Genomic DNA, 24,636 nt, shown 5'->3' with positions numbered 1-24,636 from the left:
GGCCCCCTTCTGGGCCACAAGAATTTCTCTTGCATCTTTTGCCCCAGCAAATTCTGGGGGTGGGAAGAACAGCTGATGCTATTCTGACAGACTTTGGGGTCCATCTTTTCCACCAGCGTTTGCTCTCCACCCATGATTCCCATGAAATCAGTATCTCTGAGTATTTTCTCAGCCTCTCAGTCTCCATGGAGCCAAGGTCTGGTTTCAGTACTAAGATCTGGAGTCATCAGGTTTTATTTTCTCCAAAGGCGCCTAAGTTCCTGTGTCAGGGCCCTGAGAGGAGATACAGCTGACCCTTGAACACCAAGGGCCCACTTACCCGAGGATGGTTCTCAATCAACAGCCCCCCACGTCTGTGGGCTGGGCACCTGCACTTGGTTTCATCTGTGAGTGCAGAGCACCCCCAATACAGAGGGCCAATAAAAGGGACTTGAATTTCTGGGGATTTGGGTATCTGAAGGGAAGGGGGTAATTAGTGGCGCCCTGAAACCAATTCCCCACTGATAGCAAGGGATGATCCTAGTTAAGTCTGGGGGGCGTCAGAAGTTATACTTGGATTTTCAACCATGCAGGGAGGGGTTGGTGCCTCTAACCCCCACGTTGTTCAAAGATCAACTGTATGCATAAAGGACAAAAGGGGACTACTTCCCCCCGCAGAACCCCAAATTCCTACCATGCTCCACGCCCAGCTCTCGGGAGCCGCTGGCCCAGAGCACATGGCAGGGGCAAGAGTCTGCTTTGTGGGGCTTTCAAGCTAGCAGGATGGAAACAACAAACGTGGGGGGCAGAATTCACTGACATCTGGGTGTGGGTGACCTAACAGTCACATCCGTGGGTTCCCCTTGGGTTCCTGTCTCCCTTGTCTGTTGCCTCTTTCTCAAAAGACTCCAAAAATGGGGGTGCAATTCCTCGGCTCGCTGTTTCTCACAGGTGGGATTGTCTTCCTGCCTTTGTTTCCCTGTCCTCGGCCTATTTTCTGTAATTTTATTTTGTATCATGAAATATACATACACTGGAGTGCATTTCATACAGACACAGACATTAAAGCAGAACATGAACGTCTGTACAGCCCCGGCTGGCTGTCTGGAGCTGATTTCAACGGAGCTTTGAGGAGGGATGTGATACACCCTCAGGGGGGCTCAGCCCTCACCCTCTCTCAAAAGCTTAGAATCTACTAGGCTCAGATCACAGAGGCCTTTTTCGACCAAGCATATGCCTGGGAACAAGAGACACATGCAAGGACACTGGCCTTCAACATACCCTGCCAGGACCTTCAAGTTTGTCATTTCAATTCAGCCATGACAATGCGTGAGCGAATGAATGAATGAGAGTTTGACCTCACGTACAAAGTGACTTTAAAACTTTATTGCAGCTTCTTAACCGCAGAACTGAGTTTGCAATGTCGGGACCATCTTGGGATCTTCAAAGAGGGAGGAGCCCAGGTGCAGGGCCCCGGGGAAGGAAGCAGGCCACTGCCTGGCATGGGGTCACCCCCAGGGAGCCAGAATGTCCCCCAATAGCCCTGCTATGCCACACCGCAGGGGACCAGAGCTTCCCAAGGAGAGGATGGAGGGTGGGGGTCCTCAGGGCACCATGTTCCACCACTTGAAGGAGAAGGGCTGCCGGCGCACGTTGGTGCCGCAGTGCACCTCCCCGTGCTGGACGTGGTAGGTGTGGAAGTCATCGATGAAGGTGCAGTAGAGGCCCAGCGGCTCCAGCAGGGACCGCACCTTCTCCTCCAGGCAGCAGCGGCCGTTGATGATGGGTCCGAAGGGCTTGGGGATGCCCAGGTGCTTGCCCAGCACCAGCATGTTCACCTGTGAAGGAGTGGGAGCCCAGGTCGGGGGGGGGGGCGGCATCACCATCCGAGTGTCCTTCCTCTTCAGGCATTCAGCAATAGCAGCCCACTTCACAGATGAGGAAACAGACCCTCAAAGGCTGCCTAAGGCTACTGGCTAGTCTAGGATTCACGCTCCAGTCTGTGGGACTCCGAGGGTCATGCTCTAAGCATCACACTCTCCTTCCCCACCCGCCACCTTCGGGCACACTCTATTTCCCAGGGCCCAGCTCAAATGGCAGCTCTTCCGTGAGGCTGTCCACAAATCCCCCAGGCTCTTGGGGTGAGTTGTGGCTCTGGCTCAGGCTCCTGCTCCCGCCAGGGGCACTGAACAGAGAAGGCACAGACTGAGCCCTCAGGAGGCTGACTGCTTCACGTGAGACGCTGCATCCCCCAGCCCCCAGCACCAGGCTGGGAAACCCGGCTAGACTAACCCAGAGAGGAGACAAACGCTTGGGACCAAGACATTTTATCCAGCGGGTGAGAGGGGGGTGCCCCTTCTTGCATTGTTTTGGCCAAGTGACCCTTTATCTAAACAGAATGTTTTGCAGAATGAGGCACTTGGAACCCCAGAGCCCTGGGGAATCCAGTTGGAGAACCACTGTGCCAGGGACTCAGTCTCCCTCCTGAACGTAACCCCCCCCCCCCAGTAGGAGGGGGTGGCTGAGGGGCCCCAGCAAAACTGGGTCAAGTGTCTGGCCCTCAGGTATCCTTTGAGGAGACAGAGTAACGGGGCAGAGGGATGGTTAAAAACAAGATGACTTCACGATGGCGCTTGGGGGTCAGGGCTACACGTTCTTGACACAAGTGGGATCCCCTCAAGTTCATCCTTCTTAAGGGGGGACCCCACCCCACCCGCACAGGCAGTGCCAGCCTCACTGCTCAGACCACCACTCTGAAGAGGTGCCTTAGCTCCCTTCCAACCGCACCCCCGGAGCTGCCGGCTGGCGTTGGGGCGCCCGGGGGGCAGCGCGAGGGGGCCACGCTGCGCCCGCGCCCTGGCTCTGACCCCGCCCGCCTCGGGGTGCGCGTTGTGCCAGCGCCCCCACCTCTCCGCGAGCAGGAGTAAGTAAGCTCGCCCGTAAACAACCGTCTGACCCCGGGGCGGCCGGGAGGTGCCCGGAGGGGCGCGGGCTGGCCGGGCCTGGAACCCCGGGGGCGCAGACACCAAGCCTCCCCCTCCCGCGCCCCGCGCCCCGCCGGCCTCCGGGTTAAGGCCACTCGCAAACCGACCCGAACGCCATCTCCTCACCATGTTCGGGAAGAAGGCCTCGGCCTTCGCCCCTCTGCTGTCGCCCTGGAGCCTGAAGAGCTGCGGGATGTCCACGATGTCCTGCTCGCGCAGGCCCAGCTCGCGCTTCAGCACCTCGCGGTTCCAGTCGATGCAGCTCTGGGGGCGGGGCGGGGCGTGGGCATGGGCGGTGCCAAAGGGGGCGGGGCCCGATGTGGTGGGTGGGGACTGGACTGGGGCGGGGCCTACTGTGGGAGGGGCTTGGAACGGTGGGTGGGGCAGGGGAGGGGCTGCCGTGGGGCGTGGGCATGGGCGGGGCCAAATCGGGGCGGGGCCCAATGTAGTGGGTGGGGACTGGACCGAGGCGGGGCCTTCTGTGGGAGGGGCTTGGAGCAAAGGGCGGGGCAGGGGAGGGGCTGCCGTGGGGCGTGGGTATGGGCGGGGCCAAAGGGGGCGGGGCGGGGCCCGATGTAGTGGGTGGGGACTGGACTGGGGCGGGGCCTACTGTGGGAGGGGCTTGGGGCGGTGGGCGTGGCAGGGGAGGGGCGTGGACATAGGTAGGGCCAACTGGGGCAGGGCCTGGCGTAGGGGCGGAGCCTGGGGAATGGGCGGGGCCAGCGAGTGGCTGGCTGGCTGCAGGTGGCGGGACCAGCTCAGGCGCTGCAGGTGGGCCTGAGGCCCTGGCCAAGAGAAGGGACAGGGACCCCCTGAAGGACCTCCTTTTCTTGCCCGCAGCCCCCCTCGCTGTGCTCAGTCCCTCTGCCTCTGTGTCTGTCTTTCCAGTCCCACTGTGTCTGGGTTTTGCTTCTCTCTCTGCCTCCACCTGACATTCTTCTCCATCACTTGTGTGTATTCCTGTGGTAGTGCCAGGCCTCCCCCTGGAAGACTCTGCCTCCTGCTTCTATAACTGCCAGGGAGGTGACTGTAGTGGGGGTGAGGGGGTGTTGGGCCTTCCCGGGCACCCAAGCTAGTACCTCCACATAGGAATTATGTTCTCTCAATTTCTTGTTTGACAGGATGTCCTTTATTTTCTGTTGTTTCTTTCCTGTCATGGAGAAGAAAAGGGGGTAAGGAAGGCAGATGAACTCAGGTACAGTGGGGACCTACTTTCCCCACCTGTAAAATGGGGCAGCAATAACACCTGACATACTGATTTTCTGTGAGCATCTGGGAGGCAGGCCTTTAATAAAATATTTTATCTGAGTAAGTTCTCATTAAAAGTGCTGCTCTCGCTCCTTTAAGTTCTTTGATGTCCAAAGGGATCCAAGGGACGAGGGGGAAACAGAGGTCCTGTCCCATAGGACACATGATAGCTATAGATAAAAGAGCCATGGAGACTTCACAACCTCTGACCCTTGCCTAAATTTGTAGATGTTACTGAAAAAAAATGTTTCATTCAGTGCCCCAGCACTGACCATTTTTCAAGTCCTCAAGCACATCTTGCTTTCTCTTGCCTCTGAGTCTTTGTTGACCAGCATTCACTGTGCCCTGTTCCTGGAATGTCTCTCACCTCACTGTCCCATTTCCTTGGCCAGACCTTGCTCATTACTCATATGCTCCTGCTTGGTATTTGCTACCTCCAGGAAGCCTCCCTTGAGCGCCTCCCAGACACCATGAAAGCCTGGGTTTGTCATTGTTTTCTTGACTCCTCCTGGACGTGAGCCGAGGGGGCAAGGAGCTGTTCTGCCTAGGTCACTCAGTAGCCCCAGCACCTGCGCAGTGCCTGGTGCACAGTAGGTACTCAGAAGACATCTGTTGCCTGAATGATTCCATCAAGTAATAGGCCACACGAAGGTAGAGGAAGGTTCTAAATGGAAGACGTGGCCTTCATGGTCAACTTACTGGAGACCCCTTCAAACAGCACAGCCTCCCCGTGGCCCTCCTTCAGCTGCTCCTGGAACAGTTTGTAGCAGGACCTGGGGCTGGCCAGGAGCAGCCGGAAGCCCTGGAGGCAGAAACACTGGGATCAGACATCATCTTTGCCCAAGGGACTCCCAAGGAGGAGGCCGTGGGAGTATGGGAAAGGACCAGGCTACCTCCTCCTCCACACCTCCTCCTGGGGGTGAGGGAACAGTCGGACATGAGAGATGGGGCCTACCAGGCAGGGTACAGAGCTGTGCTTGGGAACCCAGGAAGGAGATGGGGGGCTTCTTTCAGGCAGCCCCCAGACTGTACCTTCTTATGTGCTGGAACGAAGCTCAGGAACTCGTCCACATGGCCCACAAACAGCCAGTCGGAGTAGAGCTTCACAGGGGCCTGCACCTGCTGGGCACCCAGAAAGTCCTGCAGGGCCTGGTGCATCTCCTGGCTCTCGGTGCTGCCCACACAGAATTAAGAGTGTTATGGGAGGGGCCTCCCCTGGTGGCGCAGGGCTGAACGCCACACTGTGAAGCTGTCCGCAGCCTCTGCAGTGTGGGTTCCATCCCGGCCGGCTGGCGAGAGTCCCACATGGCTCGGCAGACCTCTCCTGTCTCCCCACTGCTCCCCTCAGCAGTGTTTTGCAGTCCATCTGCTTGTTCTGTTTCCCGCTCTGTCTCTGGTGAATCCGCTTACCCTCCCACGAATCTGGCCTGTACCCCGGTTCTTGTATAATAAATAAATAAATGTTTTTTAAAAAAGAGTGTTATGGGAGGAGTGAGGGGTACAGGGTGGGCACGGAAAGGTCTCTGAGGGACTGAGGCCCCTGGCAACGAGTCAGGGTTCTCCTTCAACCAGGGAATGGTTCCAGGAGTCTATATTAAAGGAACTTAGGAATTGTCATCCTAGTTTTATTGGGGGAAACTGAGGCCCAGAGCTGTCAAGTAAATGGGACCAGAGCTCAGCTTCAGAAAGACTGTTGACTCAGCCTGGATGCTGGTGTTGCAGATAAACATGGGGTTTGGAGCGCCTCCCACCTCATGAGCAATGCATCGCTAGCTGTATGGCCTTGGGGATATTCCTTCACCTTCCAAACCTCAGGTTTCTCCTGGCTCTAGCCTCCAAGGTCCCTCCTGATCTTGCCCCTCTGCTTTTCCACTTATTCAATCTGTTTTATCACTCTGTCCTTCTGAACCCATGCTCATCCCTGCCTCAGGGCTTGGCACACGTCCCTTCATCTGCCTTTCACCCCATGTCTCTGTGCAGCTTTGTTCTCCTTTTCATCAGATTTCAACTCAAGGTCCCCCTTCCCAGTGATGCCCTTCCCTGGTCACCCTAACATAGTCCCCACCCCTCCTCTGCCCCTTTCTTTGCTGTTTTCTTCACCATTTGAAATTATCTTGTTTGTTTATTTTGTCTACTCTGTGTCTCCCCCATAGGATAGTGGCAGGGACTTATCTGTCAAGTTCATGGCTATATGTCTTCCAACTGCAGCACGGTACCCAGCACATAGTAGGTGCTCAGTAGATATTCACTGACCACAAGTGTGTACGTGCAGAGCTGGAATTTGAACTTGGGCCTGCTGGGCTCCAAAGGCCATAGCCTCGAGCTGCACTTCGATTCCTCCCACACGCTGACCATGTGATGAGGCCTCTTGGGACGGGTGCGAGAGATCTCTGCTTCCCCACAGCATCCCTGGGTCTACCCCTCTCTTCCCCTGCTCACCTGGGGAAGCTGCTGTCGCCGATGAGAATCCTACCCAATGGGTATTTCTTCTTCCCAACTTTGACTGGAGGGCTCACTTCCAGGTTCCCAAAGGCATCGAGGTTGGTAACCCCCCCTGTTTGGGGTCCTCGAGTCACGTAGCCAAAATCTGGGCCCTGAAGTAGGAGAAGCATGTGCCAAGAATGAGTGAAACTAGGCCCCTGGAAGAAAGGGCAGGTCCAAGTTTAAAGAGGAACGGGGCAGGATCTGTCAGCGGCTGGCACATGGTGGGCACTGTTATTGTTTGGGGCATGTTGAAGGGAAGCTGAATCAGGTTGGCAAGGAAAGGGGCCAGCACTCGAGGGGCCCCTAATTCATGCCAGCTGCTTGACAGACCTTAACTTGGGTGGCCTAAGGACTCCACCAAATAACATTTTTTATTTTTATTTGGCAGAAAAGAAATTAAGCTCAGAGGGGAGTGTGGTTTCCTCAGTCCCCAGAGCCAGTTTGCTGCAGGACCAGGATTTGAGTTGTCTCCACAGCAAGCCCTCCTGGTCTACACCGTGTGCATCCTGATGTCAGGCCAGAACAGGCTTTGCTGAATGGTGGTGACTTCCCCCAGAGACTTTCATGAGAAGAACAGGGTCTCCCTAAGTCCACTGCACAGGCTGAGCCTTCAACTCAATGGTCTGCACCCGGGGCCTCCCGGAGACCCCGGACTCCCTGAAAGTGGGTTCCAGCTTGTAAGCTCAGGTCCATTTTTCTGGGAGGATGAGTCTCAAGGAGGTCTGGGGCTCCACGAGGTTAAAACCATCATGTCTAATCCTTCCCCCTTGCTCCTAAAGCCCAGCCAACCCGACAGCCACCCCCTGTGCCGGCAAACTGCTCCCGTCCGGCTCTGTGACCGCACAGCTCAAGCCGGCGGCCGCGCCCAGGCCTTGTCTTCCTCGCCACGGGCCGTGTCTCGGGCAGCTGGTCGCCACGTCCCCCTCAGGTTCCCTGTGCTTCCTTCCTTCAACGTGTGCGTTTGCTTCCTGCTCACTGCTGCTCCCGCTCAATCTTCTTTGCATCAGGGGGCCCAGGCCCCGTCTGTGGTTCTCTCTTCTTCTCTAGTTTCACCCCCTCTTTCGGTGGCGAGTCCCTGGATTCTGCTCTTTCTTTTTCTATAGCACTTGGTATCACCTTCCAATGTATGACATGATTTATTTATTCCCTTTATTTTTTATTGCTGGTCCCTCCGGGCTATGAGGGCAGAGGCATTGGCATTGTTCACGGATGTATTCCAAGTGCCCAGAACAGGCCTGGCACTGAGTTTGCCAGGCCTGGCAAACCGGTGTGTTTGATGAATGACTGTCAAGTCACTCACACAGCCGCTGCCCTCACCATCTCCTTTCGATGCCCCCTGCCTGGGTAGGGCCACCTCCCCTTTCCTGGGGGGTGCAGAGCGCTCCTGAGAAAGCCATTCATCACAGCACACCTTGCACCCCAGACTCTTTGCTCTGTTTTCCCTGGCTCCTAGAATTGGGGGGCTGCCAGGGCTTGGAGCATGGGCCTGGGGTCTTTCTGGGAAGGCATGCCTGGTGGTTCAGAGCATGCTCACAGAGCCAACCCCGACTTGGTTTGAGCTCCAAGTCCTCCACCCTTTTCCTGAGTGACCTCAGGAAAGCTGCTTCACCTCGCTGAGCCTCCATTCCTTGGTCTATAAAACGGGCCCAGTAATAGTGTCTCCATTAAAGGCTGTCGGTTCCATGCAATGACTCAGTGCACATAAAGAACACAGCGCTGCGACCCACAGGCTGCAGCTCACAAAGGTAACCAGGGTCATGATCGCCTGTGCTGAGTCTGCACGGACCTGCCAGGCTAGTAACACTGACTCACCAATGTCACCCCCCATCCCCCCAAATGCACGTAGACACTCTGGCTGATAAAGCCACAGCTGGGAAATGACTACACTGATCCTGAAACCTGCTCCTACCCCTGATGCCCCCCTCGCCCCCCACCACCTCGGCCAAGACCAGACCCCACCAGAGGCAGAGCCTCCAGTTGAAACTTGAGAAAGCTTCTGGTCCTGGCCCCACCTCAAAGCAAGAGCATCTTCTGGGGAACAGGATTACCCAAGCCCAACCGACTTCCCCGGCAGGGTCATGTTGAGGACGAGGTGAACTCAGGGCTGGGAAGGGCTTTGGGGAAGGAAGGGCCAGAGCTCATCACAGTAATAGAAATAACAGGGCCACCTGCATGATTGCTGCACTAGGGGAGCCGGGGCCTGGGGGTGGCTTGGAAGGGACAGGCGATGAGGAAGAAGCCTCAAGGCAAAGGGGTGCAGCAGCGGGTGCCCCCAGCACGTACCAGCAAGCATTTGACGGGGAACTCCTTCAGGCCTCTGTTCCTGGGAGAGTCAAAGACCACAGGCAGCGTCTTGTGCGGGGCTTGCACGTAGCCGATCTCCATCTCATCCTGTGGCAGCGAGTGGGAGGGAGGTTGTCACGCAAGGCCTGGGCGTTGGCCCCCAGGCCAGGGGTGGGGACGTGGAATCAGCCACGCTCCTTGCCCACTGTGGTCAAGGCCAAATCCATGTGTTGAGGACAGATCCCAGAGAAGGGCTCTGAGAAAGCAGCTTCCTGCCTGGAGCTGCACAGTTGTGTTACGACAGCCTGTGTGTCCCTCGCTCCCACCCCCGAAGGGTGTCCAGCCAGGAGCTGGGTGAACGAGACTCGGGCCCTGTCCTCATGGAGAGATCCAGGGAGCTGGCTGCCTGCCCCCAGTGTTAGGAGGTGATGAGAGGGGAAGTGAGGGGTCTCAGGAGCAGAGAGGAGGGCTCTCCATGCACTGGGGTAGGGCAGAGAAGACTTCTCGAGGGCGCCCAGCTAAGCTGAGGCCTGGGGAGAGTAAGAGCACCCTTCCCCCAATGTCACTGAATCACTGGCCTGAGGATGCTGCTCAGTCGAGGATCCTCAGGGATTTCTAACTATCTGCAAGGGTGACCACAAGGCGCTAGGGTGAGACGCAGGAGCCCAAGGGCCCCAGTGTCCCAGCCTCAGGGACGCTCATCTATAAGCCCTGGCCCACCCCCTGGCAGGGCCATGTACCTGCATCCACCGATCCTCCATGTTATCCTCCATGGAAGAGATGGTCAGCTTGACCTTGGCTTTCTTGGTCAGAGCTGTCACTGACTTCAGGAAGTCCTCGTTTTCAAACATGCTAGAAAGAGCAGGCAAGAAGCTCCGTAGTGCTCTGGATTCAGTGGCCTTGGCAGAGCTCTGAGGAGCAAGATGGACTTCTGGGGGTCCCTAGGGTAGAGGAAGAGCGTAGGCCTGGACAGACCGGGGATATACAGGGCCTAAGGCCTGGACAGAGATGCCTGGCTCATCCTGTCTGGCTTAACAAGCGTTATCTCGCGGCACCATCATGCCCATCCATGCAGGGAGCCTGCGGGAGCCCCTCCAACGAGGGGGAAGGCAGAGCAGGAGGTCCAAGCTCAAGGTCACAGCGCCGGGAGAGGCCTGGGACTCAACCCCAGGTCTCGTTGGCCTCACCTGTGTCCTGAGCACCAGGTTATACTCTCCCTGGCCCTGAAGCAATCAGAAGAGGCGAGGGGAAGGTCCCCCTGAAACTTAATGAGAGCTCTCGATGGCAGGATGCTGCCGGGGCTCCCCAGAGCAGCTTGTTAGAATGCAGTTGGTCCCCACCCCCAGAGACAAATCCCAGAAGCCTCGGTGGGCCAGGAATGAGCATTTTTAGGGGGTCCCCAGGGCCTTTGGAACTCTCGGAAGTCCACCCCAGGCAGCCCTGGAGGCCTGGCCCACGGCTTGTGGGTTCTGCTCTCCCAGGTCTAACAAACTCTCTCAGGCCCCAGGAGCAAAAGCAGCTGAATCCTCCCAGGCAGGGTCCCCACAACGAAAGCAATGATTTCTCTGCCTTTGAATGGTTTAAACAAGCCACGAGTCCTCCGCAAATCACAGCAGAGATTCAATTTTTTTTCTCATTCACACAGAAAGTGGCTGGTGGGGGTCTCCCCTGGTGGCGCAGCGGTTGAACCCTGGGCTGCAAGGCTGCCCGCAGTCTCTGCAGCGCTGGTTCGTTCCCCGGCCATCGGCGAGGGTCCCACAAAAAAAAAAAAAAAGAAAAAGAAAAAGAAAAGAAAAGAAAAAAAAAACAAAAGAAAGTGGCTGGTGGCTAGAACAGCCTTCTGGACCAGGGAGCCTCTTGGCGAGTCCGTACCGTGCACTCTGGGCCCTCACCTGCACACGTACACCTCCTCTGGGGGCTGAGTGTTGGGGGTCATGATCCAGGGGGCCACACGGAAGGTCACACTGTCTTGGAAAATCGGGACCTTGGGGAGCTCCTGCGGGTGCGGGGCAGGGCAGGGGCTGTCACAGCGGGCAGGCCCATGCCCACCGCCCGCAGACCAGCTGGGCTCACCCCCCGATCAATGGCCACTGCCCAGGAGCCCAGGCCCCCCTCTGGGTCACCATCTTGGCCTACCGGGTTGGACATGTCCAGCAGCAAGATGGTGAGGGAAATGAGGCCGGGGAAGTTGGCGTCGGGGAAAGCAAGGCCTTCCACATAGAAGCGTGCGCTGTGCTGGCCGCCCGGGACTGAGAGGGAGTGAGAGGGCTGCTCGGGCCCCAGGATCACCCTGTATCGGGAGGACTTCTTGTCCCCTAGGAGACGGGGCGGGGGGGCAGCACTCAGGTCAGCTTTCCCACCTCTGACGACCCACCTTGGTTGGCCCTGTCTTCTCCCCATTGCTGTGGTTCCTTCTGGGGGGTCCCTCCCAGATAATCAGGCTGGAGTCTCCCCGAGTAGGAAGGGACAAAGCCTCAGCTGGACATCGACCCCTGGCTGGGGCTTCATGAGTGGCCTCCATGGGATATGCCTAAGCCCTTCCCAACTTACAAGAAGTTAAACATACATTATGGTTCATTCGTTCATTCACTCATTCACATTTCATTCATTTCCACACCCCCGTTCTTCTGGGGAGACCAGGGAGACAGTGACTATGCTGGTCCCCGGGAAGTGCACAGTCACATGGAGGGGGAGAAAGGCGTAAAAACAGTCATAATAAGAGGTGGTGATAACTGCTGTGATGGAGGGAAGCCAGAGGATTAGGGAAGACTTCCTGGAGGAGGTGATGCCTCAGCAGAGGCTAGGAGTGACCAATTCCATGTCTGTCCAGTCCCTTTGGTCTAGAATGGGAGCGAGTCAGATCAGGTTGCACTTTAGACTAGGAGCCAAGGTCACCTACTCCTGACCTGGCCCCTTCCTGTCTGCCCTTTCCCCCTCACCTTCATCTCCTTTAACCCTTCACACTGACTCCCACTGCACAGGCTGGCACCTGACACCACAGGGTGCTCTGGAGTTACTCCCTGAAGGGGGTGTGGAGGGTGCACCCCCTGGGCCAGGACAGTAAAGGTACACCAAGATGACGGCCACGGTCAACTCACAGTGGGTGTGAAACACCCTGACTTTGTCCATCTCTGATTTGGCCACGTGGAGCACCAGCTGATGCCTGGTGAAGAAGTCCTTGGGGGTCTTCGTGCTCAGGGTCACCAGGGACATGTCCTGCAGGTCTGGAGGAGAAGGATGTGGCCTGAGACACAGGCCGCTGAGGCCCTCCTGGCGGGGTCCAGCTCCCCCAACTGCCCTTTGGACCGCCTTTACTGTGCTGTCTGCTTTTATTTACTTTATGCGCTTTCCGGTATTTAAATGAGGGTTTCATTCTGGGGTGACAGCAAATCAAGTCTGTGGTCTTTTCCTACTGGGTCCTCCTTAGGATGTAAACTTGGTGAGCAGGGACCACATTTTCTGTGTGTTGCTCCATCCCCAACTCCTCAGACCTAGGAGACCTGGAAGCATCTAGCACATGGCACGGGAAGCGCTCAGCAACTATTTGTGGGATGAATGAGCAGAAAGATTTCTCCCCTGGGCCTGAGAAGGAAGTGTAGCTCGTGACAAAGGTGTGGGGAGAGCAAAGCTGGTCCTGGGCTAGACAGTAGTCAGAGGCCTGGGGGGCTGGAGTCCTGGAATGTGAGGGCTGGGGGGCGTCCTGGAATGTGGGAGCTGGGAGGGGGGGCGTCCTTTCCACTTGTCAGTGAACAGGGCTGAGGAATGGCCATGGACAGCGCTGCTTGAAGGAAGATGGAGGTGGTGTGTGTAAAATGCTATTACAGAGCCCCTCTCCCGGGGGTGCCCGCAGAGGCTGCTGGCTGCTGGTCGCTGTGTGTTGGCCTAGAAGCAGGCTGGGGCCTGGAGGATGTGCTGGGAGATCGTGTCGGGCCAGCTCTTTCCTGACTGTGGCGTGACCTTGGGTGGGTCTCTTGTCCTCTGGGGACCCTTGTCCATCCCTTCCAGTCACCCCTTTTCCTGAGGGTTGTTTCAGCTCAGGCTGCGTGAATGAAGGGCTTTATAGAAAGACAAAACCCCACTCCCACTACCTCTTGGGGTCTTTACCATTGCTGTCAAGCACTTTGTCGTCCGCGAAGTCCATGCTGGAAGATTTGGGGTTGTCTTTGTCACAGTTCACCAGCAGGATGGCGCCTCGCCCTCGAGGGCCCCAGGTCCAAGTGCTCTGTGAACCCCAGCAGAGATGGGGGGCACTGAGAAGCCCACACAGGTCCCTCATCCCCGGGAAGCAGGGCCGCCTTCCCCGGCACGTCATCAGCCTCACTCACCTCACACATCTAATTTTTCAGTCCCAAGGGGAGATTTCTACCCAAAGTGATAAACAAATTCACCCAAAATGCAATTTCATTGACTTAACACAAGAAGCCCAAGCCGGTAAAACAGATTTTTAGCAGCTTTAAAGAGCATTGGATTGGCAAGCTGAACTGAGCTACACGTCTGTGTCAAAGTGCTGATCTGACTAGTTACCCTCTGTGAACGCTTAGAAACTGGGCAACCAAGGAGTCCACACAGCTCCCAGCAGCCCTCCCTGCCCATCCGGAGATGAAGCAAGACGAGCTCCCCTCCCTCAGGTTGCTCACAGTGGTGAGGCTTCTATTTGTAGGAGGGCACAGCTCCCCAACCCAGGAATGACTGCACTCTGGGTGGGCCATAGATGGATTCCGCTTCCAGTGTGTAATGCTCCTCCCACTTTTGACTAACCCGCCACCAATGGATCCTACTAATCTTTTGACAGGTCACGGCTTCCCGAAGTATGTACCAGCATGAAATTGAGCAGGCAATTTAGGGGCACCCTGAGTTTGTCCACGGACCCCAGTTGAGACTACTCATCACCTGCATACCACACTTCTGCATGCCCCACCTCTGTACACCCCACCTCTGCATGCCCCACCTCTGCATGCCCCACCTCCATGTACCCCACTATTCTATCTTTCCACAACCACATTTCCTGCACCCTGCACTGGCTCCTTCCTCCCTACCCCTCCCGCCATTTCTTCCCTTCTCTAGTATTCACCCAGGCGGGTAGCACTAGGACAATCTCTCCCACCAGTGGATAATGTCCCTGGTGGGGGATTTCTGAGCCAGAGTCAAAATCTGCTGCAGATTTTCCTTCTGTTCTGCATTAACTTGGTGACTCTGCAGTTTCCAGTTTGTACGACAACACATTCTCTGAGAATCCCATCAGCGGTGAAAATCTAGTTTTGTACCGAGATGAGGAATGTTAAACCCGGGTGGCAACAGTGACTTCAATGTTCTTTTTCTTCTTCCCAAACGGTCTCTTTTCCCCTTAACTTAGGATGCTGTGAAAGGATGCTATTCGCCCCAACACCACCAGAGGGGGCCCGAGGAGAACCCAGCGCGTCAAAGTTGAGGGGTACCTGGTCCTTGCAGGCTCTGGTCGGCTGCACTTTGCCCGAGCGAGTGATGTCCGCGCTCAAGGAGATTTCTGAAATCCCACCAAGTAAGAGGAGAGGGCTGGTGAAGATATAGGCTGGGGGCATCCAGCTTAGCCCCAAAGGACCATCCTTCCCCCCAGGAGACTGTCTGCCCGGGACTCCTCTCCTTCCCCTTCAGAGAAGAGGCGTTCAGGTTCAGACACTCCTGTGCCCCCCAAGAAATCTGGCTGTAATTCAGACAATAGAGCCAGCACTTCTAACCAAATCCTTGCAGGGAGGGGTTGGGGGCAGGGGAAGCAATGCCAATGTCTGTGATACCAAACAGACCCAGCAAGTCTGGGCATCCCAGGAGTTCCAGAAAGAATCCCCAGCCACCCTCCGGGGCTGTCCAGGGAGACACCACAAGTCCACCTTCCCAGGAGCTTGATGCCTCTGGTCCCGACTGCAGCCCCCTGGGACCTTGGGAGGGGAGTACAGTGGTCATGCTCCCAGCTGGCTCGTCATCGTGCACTGAGACTGTCCTGGGGACACATCATGACCCCAACCAGGCCCCACTGACTAAATGGCATGACTGACAAAGCACCTGTTGGCTGTGAGGTCTCCCCCACCATCAGAATATGTGGCGCCACTGTCATTCCAGTGACAAGACCACGTGCCCAAGGGTGATACGTGACCTTGGGGGTCATGGTGTGAGATTGAGCTGTGACTTTTAGCTACACTCACAGCATGTATAGTGGAGGGCCAGGGCAGCATGGGGCTTCCTGGTCTGGACTTCCTGCTTCTTCACTGACCAGGTACCTGACCTTGTTTACCTTTTGTGCCCCAGTTTCCTCACCTGTAAAATGAGATAGTAATAGTACCTGCTTCATTGTTTGGGCTGTTGTAAGGTTTAAAGGTAAAGTCTTAGCACAGTATCTGGCACAGAGTAAGGGCTATTTAATGAAGTAAATTAATTAAATGGTGACTTAAGTCACCATTAATGAAATATATTTTATTAAATTAAATTAATTCATTAAAGTAATTAATGAATTAATTCATACATGAAATGAAACTCATTTATGAAATGAAGCCTAAGTTGTCACATGCTGTTCCTATATTTAGTGGCCATTTAAAGGATAATAATATTGTGATATTACTCAAGAGGAGCTCAAGTTTAAAATGTACTTTAAAGAAGAATATTCAATAAGTATGAGTAATAGTTGATGGATGTGGCAAAAATGGTGATATAAATAATAGAATTTGGGGTACACTGGTCTATATTATTACATCAGACAGCAGCACCATCTATTTTTTCTTATAAATATTTGAAGTGCCAAAAAGGCGTAGAAGCTTATTTATTGCAAAGCCAAGTATCATTTTCTAAATTGAGAAATAAAATACTAAAATGTAATTAAAATTCCCTGAAAACATCATCACTTCCCAGTTGTATTTCTTTGTGTTTCACTGACTGGAAAAGGAATATTTGTGGATTACCAGATTTGTGACTGGCTACACATCCTTTTTCTCTGCTCAGTCTAAAGTAAGCTCCAGAGTATAGTTTCTTCTAGAGAAATGCCTTACAGTGTGTTTATGTGTGTGTGTGTGTGTGTGTCCCAGGATCCTGGTCATCACTTACCAATGCCAGTGATGTAGAGCAGGGCTTGCACAGGGGCAGTTTGGTCTCCATAGTATGAGATCCGAACCTAATAGACACCAGCAAAGCATAAATGACTTTTTTCAGTCATTCAACAAACACTAACTGGATCCCTGCTAGGTGCCAGCTCACAGCAGGGTGCTGAAGGGATGAATATGGGCCAAGGTAGTCCCAGCCTATTAAGGAGGATCCTAACTTGAGGGAATGGAGGGATACCACACCCCCAGATGACTATGGGGAATAGAAGAGGACCTATGAGGAATCCAAGAGTGAGCAGCTTACTCTGCCTGCCCCGTGCCAGGGAGTGAAGTAGGGGTTCTACAGTTACAGACATGGCAGAAGAGGCATCAAAGGGAGACTGAGACTGTTGGTTATAAGACACAAAACCTGCCTCTAGCAAGCAGGAAGGATGGAGGAGACCTGCAGAACCAGAAAATGGACAGGCCTCCATAACCAGCATCCCTCTATTATCCATGCAGAGGCCATGGCTTTCCAGAGAGGAGGCTCTACCAGGGCTGAGATGGTGGGTTGAAGCAGGACAGACTGTGAGTAGCTGATCTGCTTGGACCCGCTCACCCCTTCCCCTGCTTCCCACCTCGCTGCTGCCCTGCTTACCTTCTGGTCACTGGTGCTGCTGCTGGCAGCCCTCATCATCAGGCTCACCTCCAGCCCAGGATCCAGCGGCCACTTGAAGAGACCTGTGGGTTTCTTCTTGACTGGAGGGCTGTGGGCAACGCGCACGACCACTGCCGTAGAGGCACTGATGCTGAAGGATGTGCAGCCCTTGGGGGCAGAGCTGTGGAGGAGACAGGTGGGGGGATGGAGAGATGTGGTGAGGACAGGCTTCTTTTCCCCAGTAAGTGTGAGCACCCGATGGCAGCCTGTGGGACCCTGACTGTGGTAGTGAGTCCTGGCAGTGGTCGTCAGGTAGTGCAAGGCAGAGCAAATCCCCTGACCTGGAGAGTTTACCCTTGAACTAGAAGGACTGCAGGGATGTGTACACAACCCCCCCCCACACACACACACAAACATGGATGTATGCATAGAGCGATGCACACACGTAGGGGCTTATATCCTGTAAGTGTGTACACACATGGTTGTATATCTAGAACACACAAACTTCTTCTGGAATTAAGGCAGAACATTACTCTTGGTAATCTTCCTTCCATAAAAGAATTGGATCATGATTAAAATATATTGTTGAGATCTTGAGGGTGAGGAAAATCTCCAAGCACTACTCACTGCCTGTGCTTGCATGCGCGTGCGCGCGCGTGCACACACACACACACACACACAATAGTGGTTCAGTTGCAGAATACCAAAGACAGAGAGCTCTTAAATAATTCCTGAAAGAAAACTCTAGAGGAATAACACATGAGAAGAAGACTTCTTAACAGCAGCAATGAAAATCCAGAGGATAGTTGAGTAACATTGTCAAGTATTTTGAAAAGAAAAAAACTATTGCTTTAGAATTGTGCACCCAATGAAATTATTATTAATAAAGTCATTTTCAGATGAAGACATATTCTTTAAAAAACACACTTTCACCCAATCAACTTCTGAAGACATATTGTAAGAAGATATCTACCCTTACTTATATGTGGAATCTAAGACCAAAACCAACAAAAAACGGAACTTACGGATTCAGGGAATAGATGGGTGGGTGCCAAAGGGGTGGCAGATGGGTGAAGTGGGTTAAGGGGTTTAAAAGACAAAAAATTCCAGTAAGAAAGTAATTAAGTTCTGGGAATATAAGGCATAGCATGATAACTATAGTTAATAATGCTGTTTCCTATTTAAAAAGTTCCTGAGAGAGTAGATACCACAAATTCTCACCATACAAGCACACACACACACACACACACACAATTTTGTAACTATGAATGGTGGTAGATAGTAGACCTATTGTCAAATTCTGTGACCCACATCTGGTGAATATACTTTTACCCAAGCTCAAGAACACATGGCTGGCTCGCTGAAGTAAAAATTGATCACGTAATTGAGTGTGAAGCTAGTTGGAGCAGGTGTTAATGCATAGGTAGCATACAGTATCGGTAGCCAAGTCTTTGATCACAGCGTAACTAAGTTAGGCGTCACTAATACACAGTCCATTTTTAAAAGGATAATTAATGGAAATGAAATAATAACGCTTCGGATTGAGCAATAATAAAAATACCAAATTCCAAATTTTGGGGGGAGTTAAGCGTGTCACTTTGAGCCTTAAATGCCTATACCTTTATTTTTTTTTTTTTTTGAAGATTTATTTATTTATTTATACAAGCACTGGGCACAGTCAGAAGTGAAGGAGGGTGAGAGAATTCACCACAGTCGGGGCGGGGGCAGGAGATCAGAACAGGCTGACTGAGGAAGTACACTGCTGAGGGGAGCAGCGGGCAGCAGGGGAGGTCTGCACGCCATGTGGGACCCTCGCCCGTTGGCCGGGGATTGAACTGGCACTGCAGAGGCTGCGGGCAGCTTCTCAACCCAGCGTGCAACCGCTGCGCCACTGGGGAGGCCCTAAATGCCTATACCTTTAAAAAGAAGAGAAAGGATGAAAAACAGTTGCTAAGTTACTGCCGCTGTGCTGGGTGCCGAGATGTCTCCATGACGGCACTGCAGGTGGGTACTTTCATTGTCCCCCTTTTACAGAGTGAGCAGTGAGGCTGGAGAGGAGAACCTGCTGTTGGCTCAGGGCCGCCTGGTGCTGGGCCGCATCCACAGGCTCCATGGACATTCGGGGTAGGGCTGGCTCTCCCCACTTTACAGAGGAGACACTCAGGCTCTGCCCCGGCCACACAGATGCACCACCCTGGGGTCCTGCCCAGAACCCTGCTTCTGCCACAAAGGCACCAACAGTCAGGGGCCCAGAGCCAGGGCAGTGGGCTCGGTGTGAAAATGGGCGGCAGGCTGGAGCGGAGTGCAGAACAGAAGGTGGGCGGCCTGGCATTGAGCCACCAGGTGGAGGCAGCTGAGAGTAGGGGTCAGGGTGGAGCTCCGCCCAGGCGTCCCGGGGCCAGGTAACAGGAGCAGCCCTGGAGGGCGGTGAGGTCACCCGCAGGAGTGTGGGCTGAGGACAGGAACGGGGGAAGGTGCCCTGATGGGACCCTGCTTCGCCTGGACCTTTCTCTATCACCAAGCAGGGTGTGGCTGGCAGCAGGAACCGATTTTGGAAAGTGCCCTCTTCTTCCTCTTCCTCTTCCTCTTCCTTCTCACCACAGTCTGCTTCAGGGGTGTTGACCAAAGGTCCTTCCTGAAGGACCAAGGAAGGGCCCCAGTGGCCTGAGATGGGGGCCCCTACCCTGGCAAAGGATGGCAATGGCCAACAGCCAGCGGGCAGCTGCTTCTGAGCACATGTCGCTCCATCCCCACGCCCCCCCCACACCCCCATGCTCTCCTGCTGCACAGGGTCAGGTAGTGAGTGCTTGCTGGCTCCAGCACCGCAGGGGCAGGAATATGAACAAAACCCTGCCCTGTCTCAACCTTTCATTCATTCAGCACTTCAAGGGCACCTACTATGTGCCGGCACAGCTCTTTAAACACACATTCATTCATTCATTTAGTCAATATACACACTGCAAGACCAGCCTTAACAGGGGACCAAAGTAGGTGGGGCAAGTTTCGTGGCCCCAGGGTCTCCTGGCTTGGAGGATGGTAATTTGCTCAGTTGGAGGTTCTGGGGTTTGATTGTGGGGTCCCCCGGTCCACCTTGACAAGGACACCATCCCAAGTATCTCAACTCTTAGCAGGTGTCCGTGCCTGTGTCTTTAGCGCAGACACTGCCTTTGCTACCTGGTACCCATGTGTTGGGGTGGGGAGCAGGATGGTTGGGGTGTCGTCCAGGGAGCACTGCCCTGGGTCTGGGCACACAGACTCTCTGGGTGGGGAGACAGCCAGGACAGGCATAGAGAGGATGATCTCCGCCTGCATAGCCCAGAGGTCAGCCTGTGTCACGCCCTCTAGCAGGGCACAGCAAGTGCTGGAGCTTTTGTGCTGAAATGTTGAAATTGTTTCTGATGTGACACTTGCCTGCAGACCAGCAGGGGTGCCGGGGCTCAGCTGTCCATGGAAAACTTCTCCTGGGCAGTCCACAAGCTTCAGGCAGCCTCAAACGGCTGGAAAGAGGGGCCGAGCCTGGGCCACTTCTGCTAGGCTGTGTGACCTCGGCCTAGGCACTGACCCTCTCTGCAACCAGTTTTCTCCTCTATAAATGGGAATGAGGCTCACTTGCTTCCCTTATGAGGTTTGAAGGGCCCATGTTGGGGAACTGCTCAGTGTGTGATTATTAGATAATAATCATGGACAATTAGGGACGCTGGGCAGATGCTGCAGGAGACTTCACGGCAAGGGAGGCCCTGCAGAACTGAGCCTTTCTGCCTGAGCGCCTCGCTTGATTACACACCTACGTGGCCAACCCGGAACTTAATAAGGGCCCTTGTTTCTCTGCCAAAGCCCAGAGGCTCTTCCCTACTCCATGTGGGGTGGTCTTCCTCGATACCCACAAAGCGGTGAGAAGCCAGGCCCCCCGCTGCCTGGGTGCTGTGCCAGGTCAGGGACACGCTGGGTGTCAGTATAACAGGAAAATGAACAATGGCAAGACCCTGTCTTGGGGCCCAGGAGTACCAGCCTGCACCTGGCCTGCAGGGCTGCCATCTAGGCTCACTCTGCCCACGTGGCTTTATCATCAGGGGCAGGGAGGAGCCACCTGCTAGGGCTTTATACCACCCTCTCTGCCAGGCGGGGAAACTGAGGCTCTGAGATGAGGCCGAGCTGAGAAGCGGCACCACTGGGATGGGCTTTCTTCCCCTCTCCAGGCCCTCTCAGGCCTTAAACAAGAAGTTTCTGTGAACACGTGGGTTACACTGTGTGTGCATGTGTTTCTGTGTGTGGGGGTGGGGGAGGGCTCCATGTGTTATTTGTCACCCGGGAAGCAGAAGACTTACAAAGCAAACCAGAGTTATCAGGAAAGACCCTTATTATTGTCCCCCTCACCCTAGGAAAGACATTAAAGCTAGTTGGGGCTGTTAAGAGACCTTCATTTAGGTCCAAACTGGTTAGGCCCCTAAGCAACCTGCGCAGAGGACCCTCCATGACCAACAGCACCTTAAGTCCATTTGCATAATAAAAAGGGGAATCGTGGCCCATTTTTCCTGAGCATGTGACCCATGCAGAGGCGTGACCCTGGAACTACACTGATCCTGCCCAACCCTGCCCCATCCTGGCCACCACCACCAATCCTGGGAAAATCCGAACTTCCTCTAGGAAGCCCAGGCGGTGCTTCTGAGGGACATTCCTCTCCTACTTGATTCGAGTCGCTGATCTCTTTGCCACGATCCTTGACTTGTTCTGATCACTCGACCGATGCAGGCCAAGCCACGGACCCTGTGTGTCGGGTGACAGCGCCACAGAGCGGGATGCAGGGCAGTGTCCTTGTACCGCCGGACAGCAGCACTGACACTGACCTGCACGAGTGACCCCAGCCCTCCGGCTCCTGCATCCACTTCCTTCCCAACCCCCCACCTGGCAGCGGGGCACCTGCATCAGGGCTGGGAAGGGGCCGTGTGCATTATAGTCTTCAATCCTCACCTCCACCCACTAGGGCGGGCATCAGTTTTCCCATTTTACAGGTGGGTAAACCAAGGCTCAGAGACATTTATGGACTCAGAGACTCCATGCTCCCTGGGGTCCCACTGGGTGGCCTCCTGCTGAAAAGGAGACCCTGGAGGAAGGAGAGAAGCCTGCAGATGACAACTTAAGAACATCCGTGCACACTGGCCAAGAGTGTCCCTAGGCCACCTCGCTTAACCAGAGCCCGGCACAGAGCTTGGCCCATAATAGACATTCAACTGGTATGTGTTGAATGAAAAAATTAATGGATAAATGAATGAATGATAGAATGAATGAACGAATGAACAAACAACCACCAGGCTAGGCCCAGCACTGTGCTGAGTACTTACACAATTTCATGCTTATTCACATTGGATCCCTACAGTCGCCCTATGGAGTGAGTATTATCCCCATTTCACAGATGAGGAAACAGAGGCTCATTGCCTTAGCCTGCCTGGCCAGACCACAGTAGGGCCAGGTTTCCTACTGGGGCCTCTCTCATACTGAAGGTGGGACATCACACCCACGGAGGGCAGCTTGCTGAGAGGCAAGGGTCTAGCTTTGCTCCCTGGTCACCATGCTGTGGGACCTTAGGCAAGTCACAGGCCTTCTCTGAACTTCCATTGGTTCAATGATGAAAGGAGACGGTGCTATTTGTACTGCAATACTTCATTGTGGTAGGGCCTCAGGAGCCCCCTCTTGAACACAGCAAAGAAGCCACTGCCCCGAGTCTGGGCGTACCCCAGTGCCACTCCCACCTTGGGTCTCCAGCTTCTCCCCAGGCAGGGGCTCAGAGGCTGGACCCTGCAGCCTGATCCAACCGCACAGCCTGTGTCGGCAGAACCTGCTCGTCCAGCAGCTCCAGACCTGCCCCCCGCCCCCAGAGTGTCCCCTCCTCACCCACAGACATCCAGCTGAGTCTCGGTGCCCAGCACACACACGGCATGGGTGGGCTGCTCTGGGGTGACATGGATCACCGTTCCCTGGGCCATTGTCCAGCCAGCTGGTCCTTCCGGCTGCAGGATGCCCCTGGGCTGTTTCCTTTATACTGCCCAGCAGAGGCTGTGAGTCAGCATCTGTGGTTTGTGGCCCAGTGGTTCAGCCACTCAGGTCCAAGGTGTGGACACTCAGCGCTCCTCTGCCCTGCAGCTGGCCCAGACCCCTGAACGGACATTAGTACAGAGTCATTGGCAAGCCGCCTGCTCGGTTTCCTGGGGAGGCCACGCACTCAGAAAGCCTGGGGGTAGGGAGATGCCCAGAGCCCCACCCCTGCCTGGGGCCACAAACACCTGGATCCACCCCACCTTGCCTAACCTTGCCAAACAGGGGTGGAGGAGGAGAAGGCGGGTGGTGGGGGCAGGGAGGCTGAGGGATTGTAGGCAAGAGGTCACAGCCCAGGCCATACACTCAAAGACAGACCCGACTTGGGACAAGCCTCCCGGGCTGGGTCACCCACATGACAGGTTTCCCTTTTTAAGGGCTGAGTCCCGGGCATCTTTCTCTGCACGTCATGTAGAGACCACGTTAAGACAACCCTACAGAGTTAGTCCTTTATTACTCCCTCATTGTGTTCTCACAGCAGCTCTCTGGGGTCAGTTATTCCCATTTCACAGAAGAGGAAACTGAGGCCTAGGAGGTTACACAGAGAAAGTGGAGGAGCCAGGATTTAAAGCAGAGACATCCAGTTCCAGAGGATGAGGCATATTAGCTGCCTGTCCATGTGACGTGCGTGTTTCAGACCGTATCACCTCTCCTCTCACCGCAATGCAAGGTCCACACAGACTTGCTCTCACTGCCCACTTTCTAGAAAGGGAAATCAAGGCTCAGAGAAGAAAGGTAACTTGCCCCGGGTGCTGCGGCTGGTGTGTGGTAGAGCAGGAAGGGCAAGAGGAGCTTTGGGACCTGGAAACTGAGGTCCTCTGACACCCTGAGGTGCCTGCCTCTTGCCAGGGCTCCTGAGCATCAGACTAGGCATTTCAGGTGAGGCCACACCTGCCAAGGGGACGCTCACATGGCCACAGAGCTGTGGTCACCCCTGAGCCATTGGATAAGGGGGTTGGGAGGGCAAGTCCCAACAGGGAGCACACAGAGGAGGCATGTGTGGGGATCTGGGGTGAGCAGAGTAAGTTTTGGGCCTGCCTTTTGTTTCTTTTGGTTTTGAAACCACTTGCCTTGTTAACCAAGAGGCTGGCTGTGCGTCCAGGCAAGCCCGAGGTGCAATCCTGCCCACATTACAGATGGGGCTGTTAGGGGGAAATGATGTCCTGAGCTAATCCCATACAGGCTTTGTGGACCCCACCCCCACTCCAGACCAAAGTCATCAGGACATTGGGAAAGACAAATCCCATCACCACCAAAGGGAGGGTGGCTGGGACCTGAGGGTGGAGTTGGGCAGCCAGGTTGGATATAAAAACCAAACACGTGGGCCTTGGGCTGGCTCGCTGTCGCTCGCCTCCTGGCTTCACGGCTCCTGGCTGGCGGCCAGCTCTCAGAGGGCCATTTTGGGATTCCTGATCGGCGGATCGGGTAGGACGCATTTAAAACTTTGTCTCCCACTTTTCTCCCTGAGCTGTACATTTCCCCATTTCCCCTTCCCTTGTCAATAAACCTTTTATGAACCTTTCGCGTGCGCCTGCAGTAGAGCATTGATAAGTCCTTTTAAGCGCGCGGGTGAGGACCCACAGTCAGGCACCCCGTTTTGTATCTGGGTTGCTCTACAACAGGGCCACTGAGGCTCAAACAGGCTAGTTAATCCTCCCAATTTCCCACAACCCACAGCCCAGGACCCAAACCTCCTCCTCTAGGCTCAGAGTCCATTTTCTGTGCCAGCAGATGAAGCGGCTGGACCTGAGGTCTGATAAACCCACACAACCATTTGCACAGTAGGGCTTAACCCAATTTCTCTGGCTGGTCCTATGATCAGGACTGTTTAAACTTCCAATGGAAAATGGCAAGAGGGAGCTGTCAA

General features: G+C 54.7%; 1 protein-coding gene across 1 annotated transcript; it reads right to left on the bottom strand.

Moving 5' to 3' along the window:
- Positions 1-1,345: 1,345 nt before the first annotated feature.
- PADI4 (peptidyl arginine deiminase 4) lies at positions 1,346-22,693 on the bottom strand. The gene is made up of 16 exons (XM_084242875.1): positions 22,569-22,693; positions 16,680-16,860; positions 16,047-16,113; positions 14,414-14,481; positions 13,083-13,200; positions 12,077-12,202; positions 11,115-11,293; positions 10,871-10,974; positions 9,719-9,830; positions 8,979-9,086; positions 6,651-6,805; positions 5,244-5,385; positions 4,911-5,013; positions 4,043-4,113; positions 3,090-3,227; positions 1,346-1,817 (listed from the first exon to the last, which is right to left on the bottom strand). Exons 1-16 carry the CDS (start codon positions 22,658-22,660, stop codon positions 1,584-1,586), a joined length of 1,998 nt encoding a protein of 665 aa, XP_084099001.1. The 5' UTR covers positions 22,661-22,693; the 3' UTR covers positions 1,346-1,583.
- Positions 22,694-24,636: the final 1,943 nt, after the last annotated feature.

The sequence above is a fragment of the Talpa europaea genome (genome assembly GCF_964194135.1).
Source record: "Talpa europaea genome assembly, chromosome: 9".
In the NCBI taxonomy this organism is placed as follows: domain Eukaryota; kingdom Metazoa; phylum Chordata; class Mammalia; order Eulipotyphla; family Talpidae; genus Talpa; species Talpa europaea.
The sequence above is the reverse complement of the archived record's forward strand: the minus strand, read 5'-3'. Positions and strand labels throughout refer to the sequence as shown.